The sequence below is a fragment of the Ambystoma mexicanum genome, chromosome 1q (genome assembly GCF_040938575.1).
Source record: "Ambystoma mexicanum isolate Mex_15411 chromosome 1q, UKY_AmexF1_1, whole genome shotgun sequence".
Taxonomy (NCBI): Eukaryota; Metazoa; Chordata; class Amphibia; order Caudata; family Ambystomatidae; genus Ambystoma; species Ambystoma mexicanum.
Genome location: NC_090922.1, coordinates 292,122,245 through 292,143,204, shown reverse-complemented (window position 1 = coordinate 292,143,204; position 20,960 = coordinate 292,122,245). Strand labels below are relative to the sequence as shown.

Here is a 20,960-nt window from a genome sequence, read left to right as displayed (position 1 = left end):
TAGTAGTGAGGAGGAGGAACAGTAAAATTGAGTGGGAGGTGAGATGACATCAAAGGGTGGAGGCTAGAGCCAGGAAGAGTGAAATACTGCAGCGACTGGAGAGTGGTGGGTGGAGTAAGAAGGAGACAGAAAGAGTAGAAAGGAACAAGTGTGTGTGGATTTGAGTCAACCAGCCTGAAGTACTTGGGGAGGAACAAGAAACAGGTTGTGTGGGTTATCCAGGTGAGGTTCGAAAGGGGAAGAAGTGGGCAGACAAGAGACCAACAGGAGGAAGAAGGAAGTAGTAGAGTGTTGCTGCTTTTTGAAAAGCCCAGGTATTGATTAAGTTGTGATAGTGATACTACAGTGTGAGCGTGTGTGATACAAGTATGTAGAAAGGACAGGATACTGTGAATGTGAAAAGACTGGTACAAAGACTAAAAGGAGGGCAGGGACGTCATTTCACCAAAATGCCTGGGGTAGCAGAAGTAACATCACACGACCCTTGACCTCTGATGACATCACAGGAAGTGATGTCATTTGACCCCAACCCAAAGTGATATTGCAGGAAGTGATGGAGCACAGCCATTAACCCCTTGACAATACAGGAAGCGGCATCACATAGCATTGTTCTGAAGCACACTACGAAAAATATGGTTACGAGATCACTATAATGTGATATACATTTCATACAAGAATGGATCGCCATATGTATTGTTAAGATCAGTGTGTATAGGCCCATATTACCAAATTACTCTGAATGCATGCAGTCGCCTATGGCCAAATGATAATGATGTGTTATTTTATAGCACTTATGCTTAAGTGCTTTATTTACAAAAAATATACATACAATATCACCCAACCCGTGTTGGTACTCATTTATCGGCCTCAGAAGGATGAAAGGCTGAGTTGGTGTTTAAGAACAGACTAAAGCAATGACTCACCCCCTGAAATGTGTGTGAAATAAACCTTTAATGAGTCTAGTAATTATCGTACAGCATTCCAGAAAGACACATTATTTGGTATTCCTATTCTTTCTTATTTAGGGTCACTGCTGAAAATGTTAGACTTGTGGAATCCCTATTCATCTTTTTTAAAAACATTTTTTTAAGAGATCTGAACAAGAAAGCCAGTCACTCCAGAAGCAAAGAGTCACATGGCGCTGGCCACAGCCCAGGAACTTGCATTAAAAAAAAATCTTTTTTCTTCTTTTTTTGGTGGGTAACAACGGAGACCTCAGAGTTCGCAGTTGCGACCCCTAAATTACGTCCCTGAAGGAGGGTGTTTGTGTAGTCTGGAGGGTGGAGTGGTGAGAGCAAAACAGTGGTGCTGGTGGAGGCAGAGCAGTGGTGCTGGTGGGGGGGAGAGCAGTGGTAGTAGTGGTGGGAGGAGAATAGTGAGAAGGAGGAGCAGTAACATTGAATGGGAGGAGAGAGAACATCAAAGTGCGGAGGCTAGAGTCAGGAGGAGTAAAATACTGGAGGCACTCAAGACTGGTGGGTGGAGTAAGAAGGGTTGGGAGACAGTAAGAATAGAATGGAACAGGTGAGTGTGGATGTGAGAGAACCAGTCTAAATTCAACTGGGCAACTGCAAGGCACTATCCCTCTCCCCCATAAAGCACAAAGACCTGGCTAGAGTAGGGATAGATGAAGCCCCTGTTGGGAGCGCTATCGTTTAGGGAGTCCACCCACACGTTAAGCCAATAAATAGATTAGTGGTTACCAATCAATAGCACTAACCTGGGATTATGGATGTCTGAGTTAGGGAGGGAATCCCAAGAGAGACAAGGGAGAGGGCCTATATTCCTGTCCTCTGTTGGGCATTGCACGCCTGTCTACTGCTGGGCGCCATTGACCATCCAACCCAACTGGGTGTAGTTCCTCCTGCTGGGCTCCGCTGGCCCTCTGGTCCACCGGGTGCAGCGCACCCTCCCTCCTGCTGGGCTCGTTGCCCGACGTGGCTTCTCCAGTTGGGCTGTGCTGGCCCACCGTTCTGCTGGGTGCGCCACACCTATCTATTCCGCCTGCTGCATGGCGTGGGGCCTCATGGGCCTTGTCACCAGTTGTTGGCCTCCTCTCAGGCCGTATGATGCACCCTGAAATGACCACACCGGAGCCAGGTCCCCTGCAACTGTACTTAGTTCTCTGCTTCACATCACTGAACGCCCTCTTCCCTTGCTCCTCCCCTTCCTTCCCCTCCAATAGTCTGGAAGTCCTTTCCCTTAAAGAGGCTCTGTCCTCATTCCCTCACAACAGGGTCGTCCCACAGTCTCCAAGTGATTTGTGGGTCAAGTGACAATGATTGTGGTTTTCCGAACTGCAGAATGTTTGCCATTTGTGTGCAACCGTAATAACTGCTCGATTTGACACAGTAAACACAGTATTAGGTTTACGTTCTTGTGTGACGCACCCAGGGGGTTTGGGGGAACTCCGAAGGGTCCCTGCTGCTACCAGCCTTGCCAGTCTTTTTGTCAATTGTGCCAGGCGGACCCCACACATTTAAACCATTTCTCTGGCTGTCCTCTCACTATGAACAGCAGCAAAACATGCCTGGCAATAGGTCACCTTGAAACCTATTTCGAATGAGTCTTAACTGAAATTAATTTCTTTGTTCAGAATTGTTTTAAATGTCAATCCATGCTAGTTAGCGGACGGTATCAAGTGGAAACGTGTAATGCATTTCCCATTAGTCTTGGGTACTTGGCTGTACAATGGCTGAACATATGTATATTCTCGGGTCCTCTGGTATACTAGGTTGTGTGCCCATTCTAATCATACTTGGTGATTGCCTTCAGTGGGATTTTCATTTCTATGTCGAGACTTTTACAGTCAATGCGATTTCTCGGAATGTAGTCTGTGAGCACTTTCTAGAACTGCGCTGGAATCTCTCACTTGAAACAATAGAACGAATTGATTGAAGGGAAGGAGTGATTACAGCGCAGCACATTCTTGTGCTAATGGCAATATTCTAGTAACAGTAATTCGAGGGGATTGGGTCCTCTGACGTATTCCATATCTATGACCGTAATCACCACAGCTGTGCTGCTTCGGAAAATTTTCTGCGTTGATGACGTCGATGCGCTGTCCTCGAGGGCCTCCATCGAGCTGACGTCACCGGATGTTATAAGTAGGACGCACGACGCCCGTAGCCTCAGTTCCGTTTTTTCCACGAACGTGTTCGCTTCGGAGATCTCGGCACGCCTCGGTTCTGAGTTCTGTTCTTCTGGTTCTCCGAACCTATTAGTTGTGAAAACCTACGATGTCTTTGGCTTCTTCCGCCCCGCGGTCAGGTTTTAAGAAGTGTCGGGTCTGCGGGTCCAAGATGTAGTTGACGGACACGCACAACGCCTGCCTCTGGTGCCTCGGGGAGCAGCACGATACGGATGATTGTGTCGACTGCCAGTCGCTTACATCAAAGGCCTTGCGGGAGTGTAAGAAGAAGCTGTCGGTGGGTAAGGTGGCCAAGCCCCGGAAGTCGCAATCCACTGGACTTTAGACGGACGATTCAAGGGGCGGCTCTCTGCATCGTCGGCGTAAATCCGTCGGCATAAGTCCGGGGGGTCTCGGTCCAGTAGTAGATCCCACCATTTCTCTGCCTCTTCGAGGCACTCACGGAAGCACCGTTACCGGTCGCCTTCCCCGTTGTCGTCCGAGGACTCTACCCGCCGGCGGGTTGCTTGTCTTGACAAGCATTCCACTCCTGCGGAATGGGATTAATTCCGGCAGGAGATGATGGCGATTTTTCAGTCGCAGTGCTCCATTCCGTCTGTGCCATTTGAAAAACGCTGTCCGTGAACGTGCTAGAGATGTCGATCGTCCACCTGCGGGCTCGAGCGGTCGTCGCGAACACCAGGCGCCTTCGAGGTCCCGGTCAGACAAGGCTGGTCGCTCTAGACATGCCCGTTCCAGGTCCCAGTCCTCGACGCCCTCGAGACCGTCGGAGCCTGTGAAGTCTTTGAGGAAGACATCGGCGCAGAGGTCATTGAGGGACTCTCTCGAGGCTCCTCCTCCAAGGAAGCTGTCAATGCCATCGGCGCCCAGGCTGTCGAACACGCTTGGGGCTCCACCCTCGAGGACTGTGTCGACGCCGTCGAAGCTGTCAGCGCCACGCTGACGCTGATTCCGTCGACGCCCTCGACGACGCTTTGTCAGAGGTACCCCGTGACACGGTGGAACTCCCCAGAAAGGCTCTAGCCAAAGCTAAGAATGTCTTTGTTCCTTTTTCTGTGCCCTCATTCCAGCCTCTGGATTATATTTCTGAGAGGGATGAGTGGTCTGAGGAAGGTATGGTACCTGAGGAGGTGCCTGACGAGATTTTGTCAGGTCATAACCAGATTGAAGACCTGCGTCAGTCGTTGCACAACGCCAGTGGTCTGGACACCTCTCCGGAGGTGGAGTTCTGCAGGCCTGAGCCTGGTACCCATGCAGAGTCCTCGTACTGGCACCTTATGTCGAGGGTCACGGACTACTTGGGGTTGTGGTCTGCGCCACCTATGGATTTTCTGCAGGATGATCTGATGGACATCCTCGACCAAGGTCCTCCGACTGACCCGGTACTGACATTCCATATGGACTTTCAAAGAAGGGTGGCGGCGGCTTGGACTGTTCCGGAGAGTCTCCCGGCAGTGAGCAAGTCTTTGGTGTGAAAATGCCGCCCAGCCAGTAGCCACCCCTGCTACTTGACCACGCACCCCACTGCAGAGAGTTTGGTGGTGCAGGCGGCTACGGCCCCAGCAAAGCAGGCGTCGTACCCTACCATCCCTCTGTCATGATTCCTACCCCCGGGCATCCGGACCAGGTCCATCTGTCCCGGGAGCAGGCATCCAGATACTTGGGAAAAACCCAGCAGCCCCGGCTAGGGGCTATCTGGGTACAGTCCTGGCGCCGTAGGCGCCAGGCTCATAGAAGGGGTCAGTCCTGGCGCCATAGGCGCCAGGCTCATTTGCTTTCACTTACCTCATGCAGACCATGCTGCTCAGCATTCAAGCCAATGTGAAGTCTAAAGGGGGACTACTTTATTTCAGGGACTATTTTCTTACTCGGGTGTGGTCTTGGGAACTTCTTACCTGGGACTACTTTGAAGGCTATTTAAACCACGCCTGAAGAGCAGGTCACGCTTCTGGTTATTCTGCATCCTGCAGCGTAATGCTCACCGTGCTTGCAAGCCAGCATCCAGTCTTCTGCCACGCCCGCCTCGAGTCTGGAGCTCCTAGAAAAAAGGGAGAAAGAAGGAAAAAGGTTAGAACAAGAACAATACTTATTTCCTCACCTGATTCTGGATCCATCGCGTCTTCGAATAGGAAAAAAGACGTTATTTGATTCGCGTCGCCTGCTGCAGCGCCACGCTATACTCACCAGTCTTCGCAGCACCTCCACGATCCACCTCTGTCTTCATCATTTCTTCGCCGAACTCCGCCACCTAAGGGGAATAAAGAACAGCAAGGTGAGCCGAGAGAATAATAAGGCAATATTAGTCACCACAATAGACTTACCCGATTTTACCGCCGGAGGCATTCTTCATCTCCACGGTCCGGTGCAGCCTCCATTCATCTTCGCCGAACTCCGGCACCTAAGGGGAACAAAAGGACAGCCAGGTGAGCCGAAAGAACAAATCAAGGGATTCCCTTTCACCTTAATAGACTTACCTGATTTTACCGCCAGAGGTATTATTCCTCAAAACGCCATCATTTCTCACTCTACACCTGTAATAAGGGAGAAAGCAACAGATTACATACAGGTGTCATTTACCGGACAGTGTTGGATAATACAGACTCTTACCTGAACTTTACCAGCTGCACAAGCCAATCTTCTCAAGGGTCAAGCTGCAAGGAATCGGACAAGAGTGAAAGTCAGACATTTTGAACTCTTACGAACTATGTACTTACGGCTCCTCGCCAGGAACCTCGGAGTCAATATTGTTCTGGAACTCTCCAATTCCTTCGGACCAGTGAAGTAACTGGTTATCCACGCACCCCCTGCATTCTACGCAGGATGGAGAGCTCATCTTTTAAAAACCTAAGGTGAGAATATAAAAGGAAACATCGGAGGTGATTAGAGGGGAGAACAGTGGGGGGGTATCACTGAAATCCACGGGTGGCTAATTCCCATTCCCCACTTTCAGGAGAATACTTCTTCGGGTCAAGCAGACGAGATTAGGTGGGCCAGTCCAGTCTGTCATCTTGGCACTACGCTTCACGTGGGTGGAAACCGCAGCTGTCCAGTTCCGATCGACGCCCCTGTGGGAGCCAGGTGAGTGTAACACCCTCCTGATGGGGACGACAAGTGTTTTGATGGCTGGGCGAAGAAAGTGTTTTCTTCAGGGTGTATGGCTTTACAGGCAGCCAACTCCGTGTGTGCCTTGTCGCGTTTCACACACACTCTGTGGAACTGTATTTCATTGGCGGCTGAACATATTCCCGAAGGGGAGGAACGGGATGGTTTTCTTACTATTGTGCAGGATGGCAAGGATGCCATGTGTGAGTCCGTTCAGTCAGTTCTGGACATGGCAGTTTGTGTCAGCCGGTCCCTGGTGGCGAGCACTGTAATACGCAGGTTTGCGTGGTTGCGGAAGTCGGGGTTTGGTCCTGATGTGCCAGCCTGGCTCCTCAAAATGCCCTTTGATGGTGCACATCTTTTTGGCAGCAAGGCTGACGAGAGCCTTGAGTGGTTGCAGACCTCCAAAGCTGCAGCGAAATCATTGAGCGCTGCAGTTCACCAACCTCTGCCTTTTTGTCCTAGGGGACAGCAATGGAGGGGAGGTTCCTTTCGATATTACTCATCCTTTAGTAAATCGAGAGGAGCTGCAAGTCAAAGGGGCCACCGTAGGAGTGCCAGAGGTGGAAAACAGGGTACTCGAGGTGCCAAGGCCGCTCGGGCAGTTGCCTCTTTGCCCTCAGGCACTGCTCCAGCCGCTTCAGAGCAGTCATGAGGCCATGTCCCATGGTTCGCCGGTTGGGGGAAGGCTGGCGCAGCATCTTGTAGAGTGGCGTGCGATTACTTCAGATGTGTGGGTTCTGGAGATCATAGCCCACAGCTACTGTCTTCCTTTCCGGCAGAGGCCTCCCGACAATCCACCAGGGAATCACTCGTTGAAGAGTCTGGATCCGCTCCTTGCACAGGAAATGTAATCTCTGCTGGAGAAAGGCGCCATAGAACTGGTGTCTGTAGCGGAGAGGAACAAGGAATGGTATTCCCCATATTTTTTGATTTCGAAGAAAGATGGGGGATTGAGACCCATCATGGACTTGCACGGTTTGAACAAGCTCCTCCGGAAGGACAGGTTCAAGATGGTTACTCTTTCTCAAGTCCTCCAGGCCCTTCAACTTAAGGTGTGGTTGGTGTCTCTCGACCTCAAGGATGCTTATTTTCATGTGCCAATCCATCCAAAGCACAAGAAGTACCTGAGGTTCGCGGTTGGCGACTCGCACTTTCAGTTTCGGATCCTGCCGTTCGGATTGACATCCACCCCAAGGGTCTTCACCAAGCTCATGGTGGTGGTGGCAGCGTATCTCAGGAAAGGGGGGGGTTCACATCTACCCCTACCTGGACGATTGGTTGATCAGTGCGCGCTCTCCTGAGCAACTTCTGGATCATCTGTCAGTCACCTGCCACTCCCTTCACAAGCTGGGCTTCTCCCTAAACTTGAAGTCCCATTTGACGCCAACTCAGCGGCTCCAGTACATCGGAGCAGTGCTTGACACGTCCCTGGGGCAATGTTTTCCTCCCCAGGTGAGGGCTCATCACATTCAGCAGATGGCGCACAAATTTCAACACACCCAGTCTCCCGGCGTTCGAGTTCTTGAGGTTGCTCGGCCTCATGGCATCCTGCATTCTTCTGGTGCCGGAGGCAAGGTTGCGGATGAGATCTCTGCAGTGGGCTCTCAAGATGCAGTGGTCGCAGTCCTCTGGCAGGATGTCGGACCCCGTTCAGGTGTTGCCCTTGGTCGCCCAGGACCTTCTGTGGTGGGCCGTCGAAGGCAATCTGATGAAGGGGGCTCCATTTTGGCTACCCTGGCTGGAGGTGGCAATCGTGACGGACACATCCCTCATGGGATGGGGAGCTCATGCCAACGAGTTGACAGCGGTCGTTGGTATCTGTCGGAGTCCAGACTCCATATCAATCTGTTAGAGCTGAGGGCCGTCAGGCTTGCCCTGAAGGCCTTTTTGCCGACTGTGCGAGGGAAGAATGTCCTGATTCTGACGGACAACACAGTGGCCATGCACTATCTCAATAAAAAGGGGGGGGCAGGGTCACTTCCTCTGTGCAGGGAGGCGATGCAGCTCTGGTTCTGGGCCATCCAGAAGGAAGTTTCGATCTCGGCAGTTCATCTGGCCGGAGACGAAAACGAGACTGCGGACGCTCTGAGCAGACAGAGCGTGATCTTGCACGAGTGGGAGCTGGCTCAGGAGATTCTCCTGGAGATCTTCGCCCTTTGGGGGACCCCTCAAGTGGATCTCTTCACCTCCAGTGTCAACCGGAAGTGCAAGAGGTTCTGCTTGCGGGAATTTCCTCCAAAAGGAGCCTTAGGAGACGTGTTTGTGGTGGAGTGGTCCTTCCCACTGCTGTGTTTCCTCCAGTCCCCGTCATCCCGCAAGTGCTGCAGAGGTTACGGAGGTTCGGTTCCCGGATGATCCTCATTGCGCCGGCATGGGCCCGGAGGACGTGATACCCGGACCTTCTCGACTTGTCCATCTGCCCTCCACGTCCTCTTCCCTACCGAGACGATCTGCTCTCACGGGAGTGGGGGGCCAGGTTCTCCACCCAGAGGTCAGGTCCCTCAACCTTCACGCTTGGCTTCTGAAAGGTTGAGGTATAAGGATTGGGACCTGCCTGAGGACGTGATGGAGGTGTTGCTTTTGGCCAGACAGCCGGCAACCAAGTCCCTGTACCGTTGCCGACTGGTGCAGGGTTAAGAATGTGGATCCCTTTACATGCGACATTCCTGTGGTTCTGTCTTTTTTCTTTCGTTAGCCCACAAAGGCATGCAAGTGGGTACCATTAAAGGTTACCTGGCGGCGCTGTCTATATTTAAGTGCTCGTCTGAGGAGTGTTCTTATTTCAAAATTCCTTTAATTTCTCAGTTTCTCAAAGGACTCACTAATGTGTTTCCGCAATCACCTTTCCATGTGCCTGGTTGGGATTTGAATCTTGTTCTGAAATTCCTGATGGGTGCTCCTTTTTTTTTTTTTTTTTTTAAACTTTATTTTATTAACATTTTCATAATATAACAAACAGGCTGGAAGCATTACCATAGATTCAACATGTCATCAGCCCCCAAAATAAGAGAAAAGAAGAGGAGCCCCCCCCCCGCCCACCCAGATAAGAAAAAGGAAGAAAAGAAGAGAAAAAAGGAAAAAACAAACCCTCCCCCCCATTAACTTGGATCCAGTAGAACCCCCTTTGCAGGGAGATGCGTTGCAACCTTTGTGTGACCGGAGTTCGGGAAAAAAGCAAGAAAATTCCAACTGCGTGATAGGCTGTATGTCGTCCATTCTCCCCCGGGACGTGGGTCCTCATTTCCATCCACCTTCCCTCCTCGAGCCTCAGTGGACCTCCCATCCCCAGATCTGCTGTACTCCGTACCAGTTAGTCTGAAAGGAGGTCATATCATTGTTCATCATCGCTGTTAATTTGTCCATCAAGAACATGTTTTTAACCTTGTGTGTCCAATCCTCCTTCGTGGGCATCTCCCTGCTCTTCCATTTCTGGGCCAATGCCACCCTCCCGGCCCTCAGCATTGTTTCCCACATCCTCGGGTATCTGTGTATCTCCGTATCCTCTGGGGGGAGGCCCAGCAGTACTGTTAGGGGATTGTGGGGAAGCGATTCCTCCGTGACTTCGGCGATCCAGCCCCTTACCCTCTCCCAGTATGTTTGCGCTTTCGGACAGTGCCACCACATGTGGCCCCTCGTGCCTGCTTGGTCACATCCCCTCGGGCAGGCGGGGGAAGTTCCCGTGAACATTTTTGACAGTTTGACGGGATCTCTGTGCCACCCCTGTAGAATTTTAAAGTTGTGCTCCATGTCTGCAGTGAACAGGTTCCCGTGGAATGCTATTTTGAATATCCTCGACCAGGAGTCCTCAGATATTTCTTCCCCGGCCAGCTCGTTCCAGAAAGTGCGGAACCCCCTCCTTTTCTCCAGGTCAACCGTGTTGAGGATTCTGTACATTGCAGATACCGCCCCCTTCCTGGAGGTTGCAGTATCGAGTAGTTTCTCGAAGGGGGTCATCTGCCTCTTGAGCCGCTGGCCCCATGCTTGATCGCACAGGATACCCTTCAATCGGAGGTACTCGAATATGGAGATTGTCTCCGGGCCGAGGGCGGCCTGCAAGTCCTCGTATGGTAGGAAATCTCCCTCTTTGAACAATTGTCCAGCCCATTCCAACCCTGAGTCCGACCAGGACTGTGCATTACGGAACCCCTCGTTTCCCAGTCTGAGTGGGTGACCCCAAAGGGAGGACATCGGGGACGGCCATGATGTCAGATGTGCCGTTTGGGGGCCCTCCCTCCATATTGCCCAGAGAACACCCAGTGTTGGGTGGGATTTGAGTCTGTTCGGGATGAATTTTGGTGGGGCCCATAAGAGGTCGCGTACCTTGAGTGGGTGCGCATCCATATCCTCCAGATACGACCAGTATGTGCCCATCCCTTCCCTCATGTGTTCCAAGAGGACGCGCAATTGAGCGGCGCGGAAATAGAGGTGAAAATCAGGGAGCCCGAACCCCCCCTCCTCTCTAGGTAAGGTAAGAACGGCCTTCGCGGTTCTCGGGGTCCTGCCCTGCCATACAAACTCGCGCACCGCGTTCTGGAGGACCCTGAATGTTTGGTCGGGGACGATGGTGGGGAGGGCGGTGAAAAGGTATAGTAGGCGCGGGAGTATATTCATCTTCACTGCCGTCATGCGGCCATACCAGGACAGGATCGTGGAGCCCCATCTCCGTAAATCAGCGGTGATCTGTGACATAACAGGGTCGTAGTTGGCAGGGGCGAGTTTGTGCAGGTCCCTGGTCAGGAGGATCCCCAGATATCGGATTGAGGTCTTCCCCACCGCTATTCCCCCCAGACTGTCCCGGGAGTCTAGCCCTGGGTCCTGAGTTCTCATGGGGAGGAGGACTGATTTAGATGTGTTGATCTTTAGGCCTGAGAATCTCCCAAATGCGGACAACAGGGACAGGAGAGGTGGGAGTGAGGATCTTGGGTCCACCAGATAGGCCAGAATGTCATCTGCAAACAGGGAGAGCTTGAATTCTACGTCGCCTCTCCTGATCCCCTTGATGTCTGGGTGTGATCTGATTGCTATTGCCAGGGGTTCCATAGTTAGGACATAAATCAACGGGGATAGTGGGCATCCCTGTCTTGTTCCTCGCGATAGAGGGAGTGGGGCCGACAGTCTACCATTCACTTGGACTCTGGCCTTAGGGGCCCTGTACAGTGCGGCCACCCAGTCCCTAATGTGGGTCCCGAAGCCCATCTTCCGGAGAGTGAGCTCCATGAACCTCCATTCGACCCTGTCGAATGCCTTTTCTGAGTCTAGGGAGAGGACGCTCGCGTCTAGGTCCGACACCTGGGCATAATGAAACAAGTCTATGGACTTGCGAATATTGTCCGAGCCCTGTCTCCCCCTAACGAATCCCACCTGGTCCCCATGGACCAGCTTCGGTAGGACCCCCTCCACCCGGCTCCCGATGACCTTGGCCAGGATCTTAACATCAATATTCAGCAAGGAGATCGGGCGGTAGGAGGAGCACTCCGAGGGGTCTCTACCGTCCTTGGGGAGAACTACGATGATTGCCTCCATCATGGAGTCCGGGAGAGGACCACCCTCCAGGACCGCATTGAACACCCTGACCAGGTGGGGGGCGAGGGCCGACCGAAACCTTTTATAAAAGTACACTGAGTATCCATCTTCGCCCGGGGAAGTGCCCACCTTCATGCCGCTGATCGCGTGTTCCACCTCCTCCTCAGTCACCGGACCCTCCAACCCCTCTGCCATCTCCCTGGTCAGAGACGGGACCTGTATGGAGTTTAGGAATTCCTCAATCTCCCCCCCGTCCCCTCTGTACTCAGACGAGTATAGCCTTTCGTAGTATCGGCGGAAGGCCTCTCCAATGTGAGAAGTATCGTGTCCCAGCTCCCCCACCTCATTCTTTACCGCCTTCACCATTGTACTCTTCTGTACTTCCCTCAGCCTCCAAGCTAGAATCCTGTCCGCCCTGTCCCCCTTTTCATAGTACTTTTGTTTGACCAGGTGGAGGCTTCTCTCTGTTTTGTGGAGGAGAAGGTCTTTTAGTTGGAGCCTATAGTCGTCCAGGGCAGCCACCCGGTCCCGGTCTAAGGGCTCCGTGGGGGAGCCTCCCGGCTGAAGTTGGGCAATTTTTCCCCTCAGATGCCTCTCCTGGGCTTCCCTTTCTCTTTTCCTCCGGGTTCCCAGTCGGATCAGGACTCCCCGCAGGGTTGCTTTGAACGCGTCGCACAAGGTGTGTGTACACACCTCACCGTTGTCATTGAATTCAAAAAATTCTGTAATGGCGTCAAGGACTTCCTGGGCTAGGACCTCGTCCTTCAGGAGGGCATCGTTACACTTCCATCTTCCCCTGTGTTCATTAAAGCCCCCTCTCGCTATGGTGACTCGCACCAGGTCGTGGTCGGACCAGGGGACTGGATCCACCCTATGGCCAGAGATAAATGGGTGCAAGGTTTCATCCACCAAGACATAGTCTATCCGGGAAAATGATGTGTGCACGGACGAGTAGTAAGTGAATATGGGGGTGTCCGTTCTAGGGGACGGGACCGTGTCCACCAGGCCCAGCTCCGAGTTGACCCTCTGGAAGCCCCGTGCCATGGTCTCATCGAGTGCCCTGGGGGCCTGGGGACCGACCCGTTTCCTGTCCCGTATTGGGTCCAGGACCATGTTGAAATCCCCCCCCACCACCACCGTCCCATGGACAAAGCCTTTAAGTTTATCCCTCACCTCTTCCCAAAACTGGATTTGGCCCTCATTTGGGCCGTAGACGACGGCTAGGGTGAGTGGGGCACCCTGTAGGGTTCCCCGCACCATCAGGTAGCGCCCCTCAGGGTCCTTCAGCACTGCCTCTTTCTCTAGCCCCACGTTCCTCGCTACCAGGATGGCCACCCCTCTCTTTTTGTTCTTATGGGATGCACTGAAGACCTCCCCGATACCTCCTCCCCGGATTTTGGGTTCCTTCCCCCGTGGCCAGTGGGTTTCCTGCAGGAAGAGGATGTCGAGGTTGGCCCTTCTGAACTCTCTACAGACCAGGGATCTCTTTGTGGGTGTGTTCAAGCCTCGTACATTGAGGGATCCCACTCCCAGGGCAGGTAGACTGTCAGCCATAGTCCCAGATTCCCTCCCTCTCGGTCATTACCCACGCATCTCTCTCCTTCGCATGCTCCCTTGGTTCTACTTTACGGATCTCTTCCCCTCCCCCCCCGGTGGGCCTGAAACTCCCCAACTGCCCACCGTGTCCCAACAGTGTCTGAACAACCCCTGCTCCCGAATATTCCCCCACCCCCCTCCCCGGCGTCCAGCCAATTAGTTCTGCCATTGTGGCTTTTGGCCGAACCACCAGCCTGCCCACCTCGGCCAGGCATTTCACCCATAAAGCTCATCCCCTCGAGCCCCTAACGTTCCCCCCCGGTCGTAACCCGACCGTGTGACCCCTGTACTTGCTGTTCGTGAAGACGGTGGTAGTGGTAGACTCCAAATCTGCGCATCTCCGTCTCGGATTCAGTGGGGCACCCCCGTTCTCAGTCCTCGGAGTCGTGCCGTTCTCCCTCTTTTGCTGGAGATGGAGTGTTCATTTTCCGAAATTTCCTTGCGCCGGTGCGCCTTCTCCTCTCCCCGGATGGACCGGGGCTGTTCGTTCTGAGGTTTTCTGGTCCCACTGGACCCCTCCGGGGGTGCGGTTCCGCTGTATATTCTTGAATTGCGTTCCGGATGTCTTCTTCCGTGATCAGGGTTGAGCGTCGGCCCATATATTCAAAGCTCAGGGAGAAGGGGTAGCCCCATCTATAGCGCACGCCCTGCTCCTTGAATAGTAGTGTGAGGGGTCGGCATGATCTGCGCTTGGCCAGCGTGTAGGAGGAAAGATCCTGATATATGGAGACCTGGGCGTTGTTGTAGGTAATTTCTCTGGTCTTTCGGGCCTCCTCCAGCACCTTTGTCTTCTCGGAGTAATAGTGGAATCGGACCAAGATCGACCGGGGGGCCCCCGCTCTGCCCCCTGCCCTATGCACTCTGTCAAATGTTGGCTCGGTTGTCATTGCCTCTGCGAATAGGAGGGTGATAATGTCTTTCACTATTCGAATGACGTCCCTCTCCGTCTCCCCCTCCGCTTCAGGCACGCCGAAAATTCTGAGGTTGTTCCGCCTCTCTCTGTTTTCAAAGTCATCCATCTGTCGAGCCCTTTCCTCGTCCCTCTTCTCCAGGGCTTCCAACCTCATGCATAGTTGTATGTCCTGGGCTGCTGTCGATGATTGGTTGGCCTCCACTTGTAACAGTCTATCTTCGACCTTGTCCACCCTCTGGTCCATTTTTTCGAATTTCTGGGCTATGTCTGAACGCATGTCCCTGATTTCCTGCAATATCGAGGCAAAGCCTCTTTCCATTGCTGCCGACGAGGGGGCCGCGTCTTTCTGTCGGGCCATGGTTTCCCTGGGGTCCGCGCTCATGTTGCCTCTGGGGGTCTCCTGGAAACGGTATCCCTGTAGGGCTTCCCGCCAATTCATCCGATAATCTCCTGCGACTTGTGGTGTCCGACCTCCCTCAGCGGTTCAGCTGGGGGTTTGGCTCTTTCCTGGGGGTTAGCCTTTGCCTGGGGGGGGCGGGCACACGCCCCACCCGTTCCTGGGTGGGGGCCTCACACCCCTCTCGATGTCGTTCCCCGTGCTCCGGGGCTTCTTCCGGCCCGTGCGGCCTGGTCCAGTGGGCGCGGAGGGCACCTCTGCCTCGGCGCCGCGCCCGAGGGCTTCTGTGGCTAGTGTAGGGAGGTGGGGGAGGGCACACGCCCCGGTTTCTCCTTTCCACGAGGGGGCAGGGCGGAATCGGTGCGTCCCGGGGGTCTTCCCCGTGGTGTTCTTGGGGGGGGGGGGCGGGCCCCTCCGCGTTGCTACTGCTCACTTTTCTCGCCCCCCTCCTCCGGGGCCCAGCGGTCCGCTTCTTCTGGCCCGTGCGGCCTGGGCCCGTGGTCTTGTGGTCTTGTGGTGTGTGGGGGGGGGTGGGGGCGGGCACACGCCCCGCCAACGGCGGGCGGGGGCCTCTCACCCCGTCCGCCCCGAGGTCTTCCTTCCGCAGGGGGGGAGGGGGAGGGCGGAATCAATGCTCCCCGGGGGTCCTCCCCGCGGTGTTCTTGGTGCGCGGGTTTTTCCACTCGCGCCGGCGGGGGGGGGGCAGGCCCGGACCCCTCCGCGTCGCTGCCGATCACTCCTCTTGTCCCCCTCCTCCGGGACCCCGCGGACCGCGGCAGCCCGATGGGGGCGGGGGGAGGCCGAGCGCCGGTCCTCTCCGTTCGAGCGGGACCGGCCACGGGGGCCCCCGGCCGGTCGCTGTGCCTCCGTACCTCTGTTCCGTGTGGTGGGGCGGGGGGGGAGCCCGTCTCCCAGGCCGCCGCCGGGCTTCCGGACCTCCGGTTCCTCGTCGCGGCGAAGGGGCCTCAGCTGCGGCGCCCGCTCGGACGCGATCACGTGTCCGGGCCGCGTCCTCCTCCGCAGTGGCCTTTCTCGGGAACCCCGGGGTCTGCGGACTCCGTTCTTTTTCCTGCGGGGTGCCCCGGGGGTTCACCCGCTTCGTCCGCCGTGTCGGGCCCGCCGGGGTGGTCTCGGGGGGGCTCGAATCCCGCTGGACGCCTGGCTTCGTGGAGAGCAGCACGTTCAGGCAGCCATTGCCTGCGCGCCCCCTGGTGGCCTCCGATGGGTGCTCCTTTTGAGCCTTTACATTCTTGTCCTTTGAGGCTGTTAACCCTTAAATCTGTATTTTTAGTTGCGGTCACCCCGCTCGCAGAGTGAGTGAGTTGCAGGCACTTTCAGTTAAGCCACCCTTCCCTGTGTTTCATAAGGACACGGTTGTCCTTAGAGTTCGTCCTTCCTTTCTTCCGAAGGTGGTGTCGGAATTTCATTCAAGCCAGAAGGTTATTCTTCCGGCATTTTATCCTCCTCCACATCCTGGTAAGGAAGAGGAGAGGCTCCATAGGTTGGATCCTAGGAGAGCTTTAAGTTTCTACATTTCTCACATGTCCAGGGTCAGAGTGGACAATCAGCTCTTTATTGATTACGCTGGAAGGCGTTTGGGACAAGCTGTTACTAAGCAGACTTTGTCTAGATGGATTATCTTGGCAATTTCTGAATGTTACCGCTTGGCCGGTAAGGACCCTCCGGTAGGCCTACGGGCCCATTCTACTAGGGGTATGGCTGCCTCTACCGCCCTGCAGAGGGGTGTTCCTATTCGTAACATCTGTGAAGCAGCCACATGGATGGGCTTCGGTCCATACTTTTGTACGTCACTACTCCCTAGATTCTATCCATGGGCAGGATCTGGCCTTTGGCAAGGCGGTCCTTTACTCTGCAATTTGATTGGGCATGCTACATTTCTATATTCTAAATTCTTTTTCCCTTCATAATACGTTGGTACTGCTTTGGGAGTCTGTCATAGATATGGAATACGTCGGAGGACCCAATCCCCTCGAAGAACAAGTTACTCTCTTACCTGGTAGCATTCTTTCTATGGGATGGTCCGACGACGTATTCCATATCGCTCCCTCCCTACCTGCCCCGCTACAGAATTTCTTATGCGATTGCAGCTTACGTTTCTGCAAGGCTTTCTGTGGTCATACTGGCAGTTGTAGGGTGTCACACGTTCTGGGGGAAAAAAACTGAGGCTTCTAACACCTGGTGACGTCGGCTCAACGGAGGCCCTCGAGGACAGCGTATCGACGTCATCGAAGCAGGACGCAGACACCGAAAATTTTCCAAAGCAGCACAGCTGTGGTGATTACTGTCATAGATATGGAATACATCGTCGGACCATCCCATCGAAAAAACGTTACCAGGTAAGAGAGTAACTTGTTCTTCTAACCTCCTAGTGAACACACCTATGGCCTGAGGCAACAAGTTGGGTTAAGGTGAATAACTAATATTAGCACATTGAAATCATTACCGACATCCTTTCAATTAATCGGAATGTTCAGAGTGCAGTCAATAACTACTGGTATTGACTGCATTCTGACTTTAAAAGCAGACATGGAAATAATAATGCCGTTTTTCTGCAAGATGTCTTTCAACAAGACACTTCATTTCTAAGAGAACCATTTTCCCCCTGCAACATCCCATTTAGCACACAACATAGGAAAATGATTTCACTTTCATATAGAGAAATTGTTTACTTTTGCTGACACCCATCTAATGCATGCTCATGTTAAACCTGCTCTAGTTTAACCAAGTTTGCAATTGAACTGCTTAACGGATGAAGACTAGCTTGTTATTTAAATACAGCTAAATACAACCCCATTTAATTTGCTAAATCAGTTGATCGATTTACTTTCTCATTATTAAAGTAACGTTTTTTTCTTCAACACCAAAGCTCCAAAACATGCATTGCTACTACCATTATGTGGTACTATTCTCATGGACCTAGGGAGGGAGAATGATCGCTTGAGGGAATGATTCTTCCCCAACTTTTAAGGCTATATTATTGATCTGCTCCTCGATCAATAATGCAACGTTGCAGTTGTTTTGCTTCTATATCCTTAATGTAGACCTCCTTCCCCTATTAATTTAGCATTTTTATTAGCAAACCAGGGCTTTGGAAATGCTTTGTATTTGTGTGTGTTTGCACTTACTGTGAAAAGAAAGCAAATGTCATTTGAAGACCAAAACATGCTTGCAAAGTCTCTGAGTTGCACACACTTTTAGTTCAACACACAGCCATATTTATATGTAGACTGTTGCTCGTAAAACTTGTGGTTTCTCTACTGTAATACTGTGTTTCTTCGTTTTCAGGAGATGAATGGTGTGCTGAAAAGCATGTTCTCAGAATGGTTCTCAGTGGGATTCTTGAATCTGGAACGCATTACTTGGCAATCCCCCTGTGAATTGCTCCAGAAGATTAGTGAGTAAGTACCACCAACGCTCACATTCTTAGGTTGGTTCTAGTTCAGAAACATTGCATCATGTAATGCAGATTCAACTTGTTTGGGCTATTAGGTGTCGCTTGAGACACATATAAACTGAAACTACTGCATTAGAGTACAGATAGGGAGGAAGGGCATATGAGGAGGCACACACAGCCTCTAGATGTTGGTGCCCACACATTGACTGGCCATTGCCATGCAAATCCCTATGGCCAATCCCACCCCGTTCCTGCCCCTCCCAAAACACCTCCTCATGGAAACTCTTTGAGCTCGCTGTAAAAAAGCCTTACCATCACACTTTACACTGGAAGTGGCAGGCAATATTGTTCAAAGCCGTCTTCTGAGAGTTAATGACTTAATTGGAGTGTAATACAAATATCTTACCAGGTCTGCCTTCAGCCACCCGATTTATAAGCACTCTCTGTGTCGTTCACTGAGGTTATGTTAAAAACTAGCATTGTCAAAGCCAACTGTTTTGGCTCGTGTATAAGTATTAGTAATTTGCCAAGCACTGCTTTTATATGTCCGGTTACCCGCACTATTTAGCACGAGCTAGCATCAATGGCCAGTTAATACCACTACGACTGTGCCTGGGAAATACCTATCCCATGCCTACACAAAAGCCCAGACTGTAGCCATTGCCAATGTGTGCTTTTTCGCTCGCATTTTCCTCAAAAAAGCATTCCCCGCTGTGTAACTTTAGTATCCTTTAGATTCCTGACAGTTTGGGATAACCAGGAAAAACAGTCTCATGGGCCAGACCTCTAAAACAAATGCACAGATGCATTGCTAGACCTCTATACTGTCTCCCCGGTACACCCTCTAAATACAGCTTTCTTGCCTCAAACCCTCCAACCCTTTATTTTTCCACCAGTTGATCTGTTTATTAGTAGGACACTAGTCGCTCTTGCTCCAGACTCCTGGCCTCACAAGATTTTATTAGGGTGTACGGTCATCTCTTGGTAGAAATTAGATTGCAGACCCATTTGCCTCTCACAGGCCCTGCCCTCTCTCTTGCTTTTGGCATCTTCCACCACTCCACACCTCAGTGTTTCGCCAGGTGCCCAAAAGAAAAGAACAGTTTCTTGATGTTTGCCTTGTGTTGAAACAAGCAACTTACTTCTGTTTAGGAACTGGTGTTCATGCTGACTTTTGACGACATTCTAAGTTTCCCAAAGCAAAGCTGACCCACACTATCTTTGCAATGCCTTGGACCTTTTCACTCCTTGTCTAGATAATCACTTTGTGATTCACTTTATTTCTCATCCTCGAATTCTAGGACTCTGGTGGCCCTTCATCGTTCATTCTGTTGACTTGTAGGCCAGGTATGCAGACCATGCAAGGCTTTAAATGTGCAAAAGTAGGAGTTCCGTTTAGAGCGCAGGTGATGGTGCCGTTATCTTCATAGATTCTCTGAAAGAACAGCCAGTGGCCGATACTTCATGTACAGCTTTAGACTGTTCCGAGCTGCACAAAGGCAGAACTAGTTTGGGTCATCTTTAAATTGTGATGCAGGGGCTCAAATCTACCGGTGCCACTACTAGGCTTACTCTTGGGACTACATCTACTGGTGCTCACATTGAGGTGTCCTGCAGACCTATCCTTAGCCAGGTGTTCTCTGATCTAACATACAGCAGCTCATCTGAAAGATCCTTTAAGTTTTCTTCCCACGTTGATTGCACCCTTCAAAAAGATTACCGCTGTACTTCGACCTATTAGTTGCTAGATCTTGCACCTACTGTGAGATCTGCACTGAGACCAGGTCTACAATGGGGACTTTGATTCCAACTTTCCCTTATTTGCCTTTTCCAGAACATTTTCTGGGTGCTATTGGATTTTTCCCTTGCTTTCAAAACCTTCCACCCATAATGCATTAGCCCGTCTGGGGCCGTCAGTCTCTTCAGCAACAAGGCTGTGTGATGGGGCAAATACATTTAAGTTTCCTTCATGCAAGTCTCTAACTCAGCCAAACCTGTCATAGTCTCAGTGAACAGGCCTTTCTGCCAGTATCATGTCCCAGGGCACATTGAGAGACTTATTTACCCCATTCCCTTCCTTCTCATGTGATGGTTGACACAGTTTGCAGACCTATGTTCTTACTCTCATATGTGCACCCATTGCTCCTCTGTAATGTAGATGGCTGACTCAGACATGTTATGCAAAGCAAGTGGTCTTGTACAGCGTAACCTCTGCTATTTCAGCAACCTCTTTGCTCTGTGAGGTTGAGGAGGACGGGTCTTATTAGGAGACTGTTTCCAAGGTGAAGTTGTTCAATGGGATATCGAAGACATGATTTTACGGATGGTCCTCAAGAAAGGGATCTTTTAATTTCCAATTACTGGGCCCCAGGGCCATCTTACCTTCTCAAAAGCATCATAATGACATTGAAAGTTGGTGCTGTGACAGGTCCACATGGAGAAAAGGCGCTGGGCTTATGCCAGCATTTAACAGCTTTTCTGATCTTGTCACACGCGGGATGGGAAAGATAGGCTTAGACAGGCTTAGATTGGTCAGGGAAAGTTGTGGGTTGTTCATGGGATTTTTGGTGGTGAGGTGTTGGTTAGTGTGTGTAAATGGTACTGCATTGTGAGTGTGCATGATAGTGTGGTGAGTGTAATGAATGTGGATAGGTGGGATAGTGTAAGGAGTGACTGCAAACTATATGAAACTTAATGAAACGAAGGTGGCTGAGTAGGTGGATGGAGTTGGATTAGTTTAGTGGAGTAGGAAGTAGAAGAGTGGTGGAGGGAGTAGTGGAGCGGTTGAGGGAGCAGGAGAGAGGAGTGAACATTGAAAGGTGGAGGCAGGGCCTACAAGAATTGATAGAGATCACAGGGA

At 52.0% G+C, this 20,960-nt stretch overlaps 1 protein-coding gene across 1 annotated transcript in view; it reads left to right on the top strand.

The window, feature by feature from the left end:
• MLYCD (malonyl-CoA decarboxylase) overlaps positions 1–20,960 on the top strand; it is an 837,083-nt gene that overhangs the window by 343,029 nt on the left and 473,094 nt on the right. Inside the window, exon 2 of the mRNA XM_069638670.1 lies at positions 17,992–18,104. Coding sequence (XP_069494771.1) covers positions 17,992–18,104 — 113 coding nt within the window. The remainder of the gene's footprint in view (positions 1–17,991; positions 18,105–20,960) is intronic.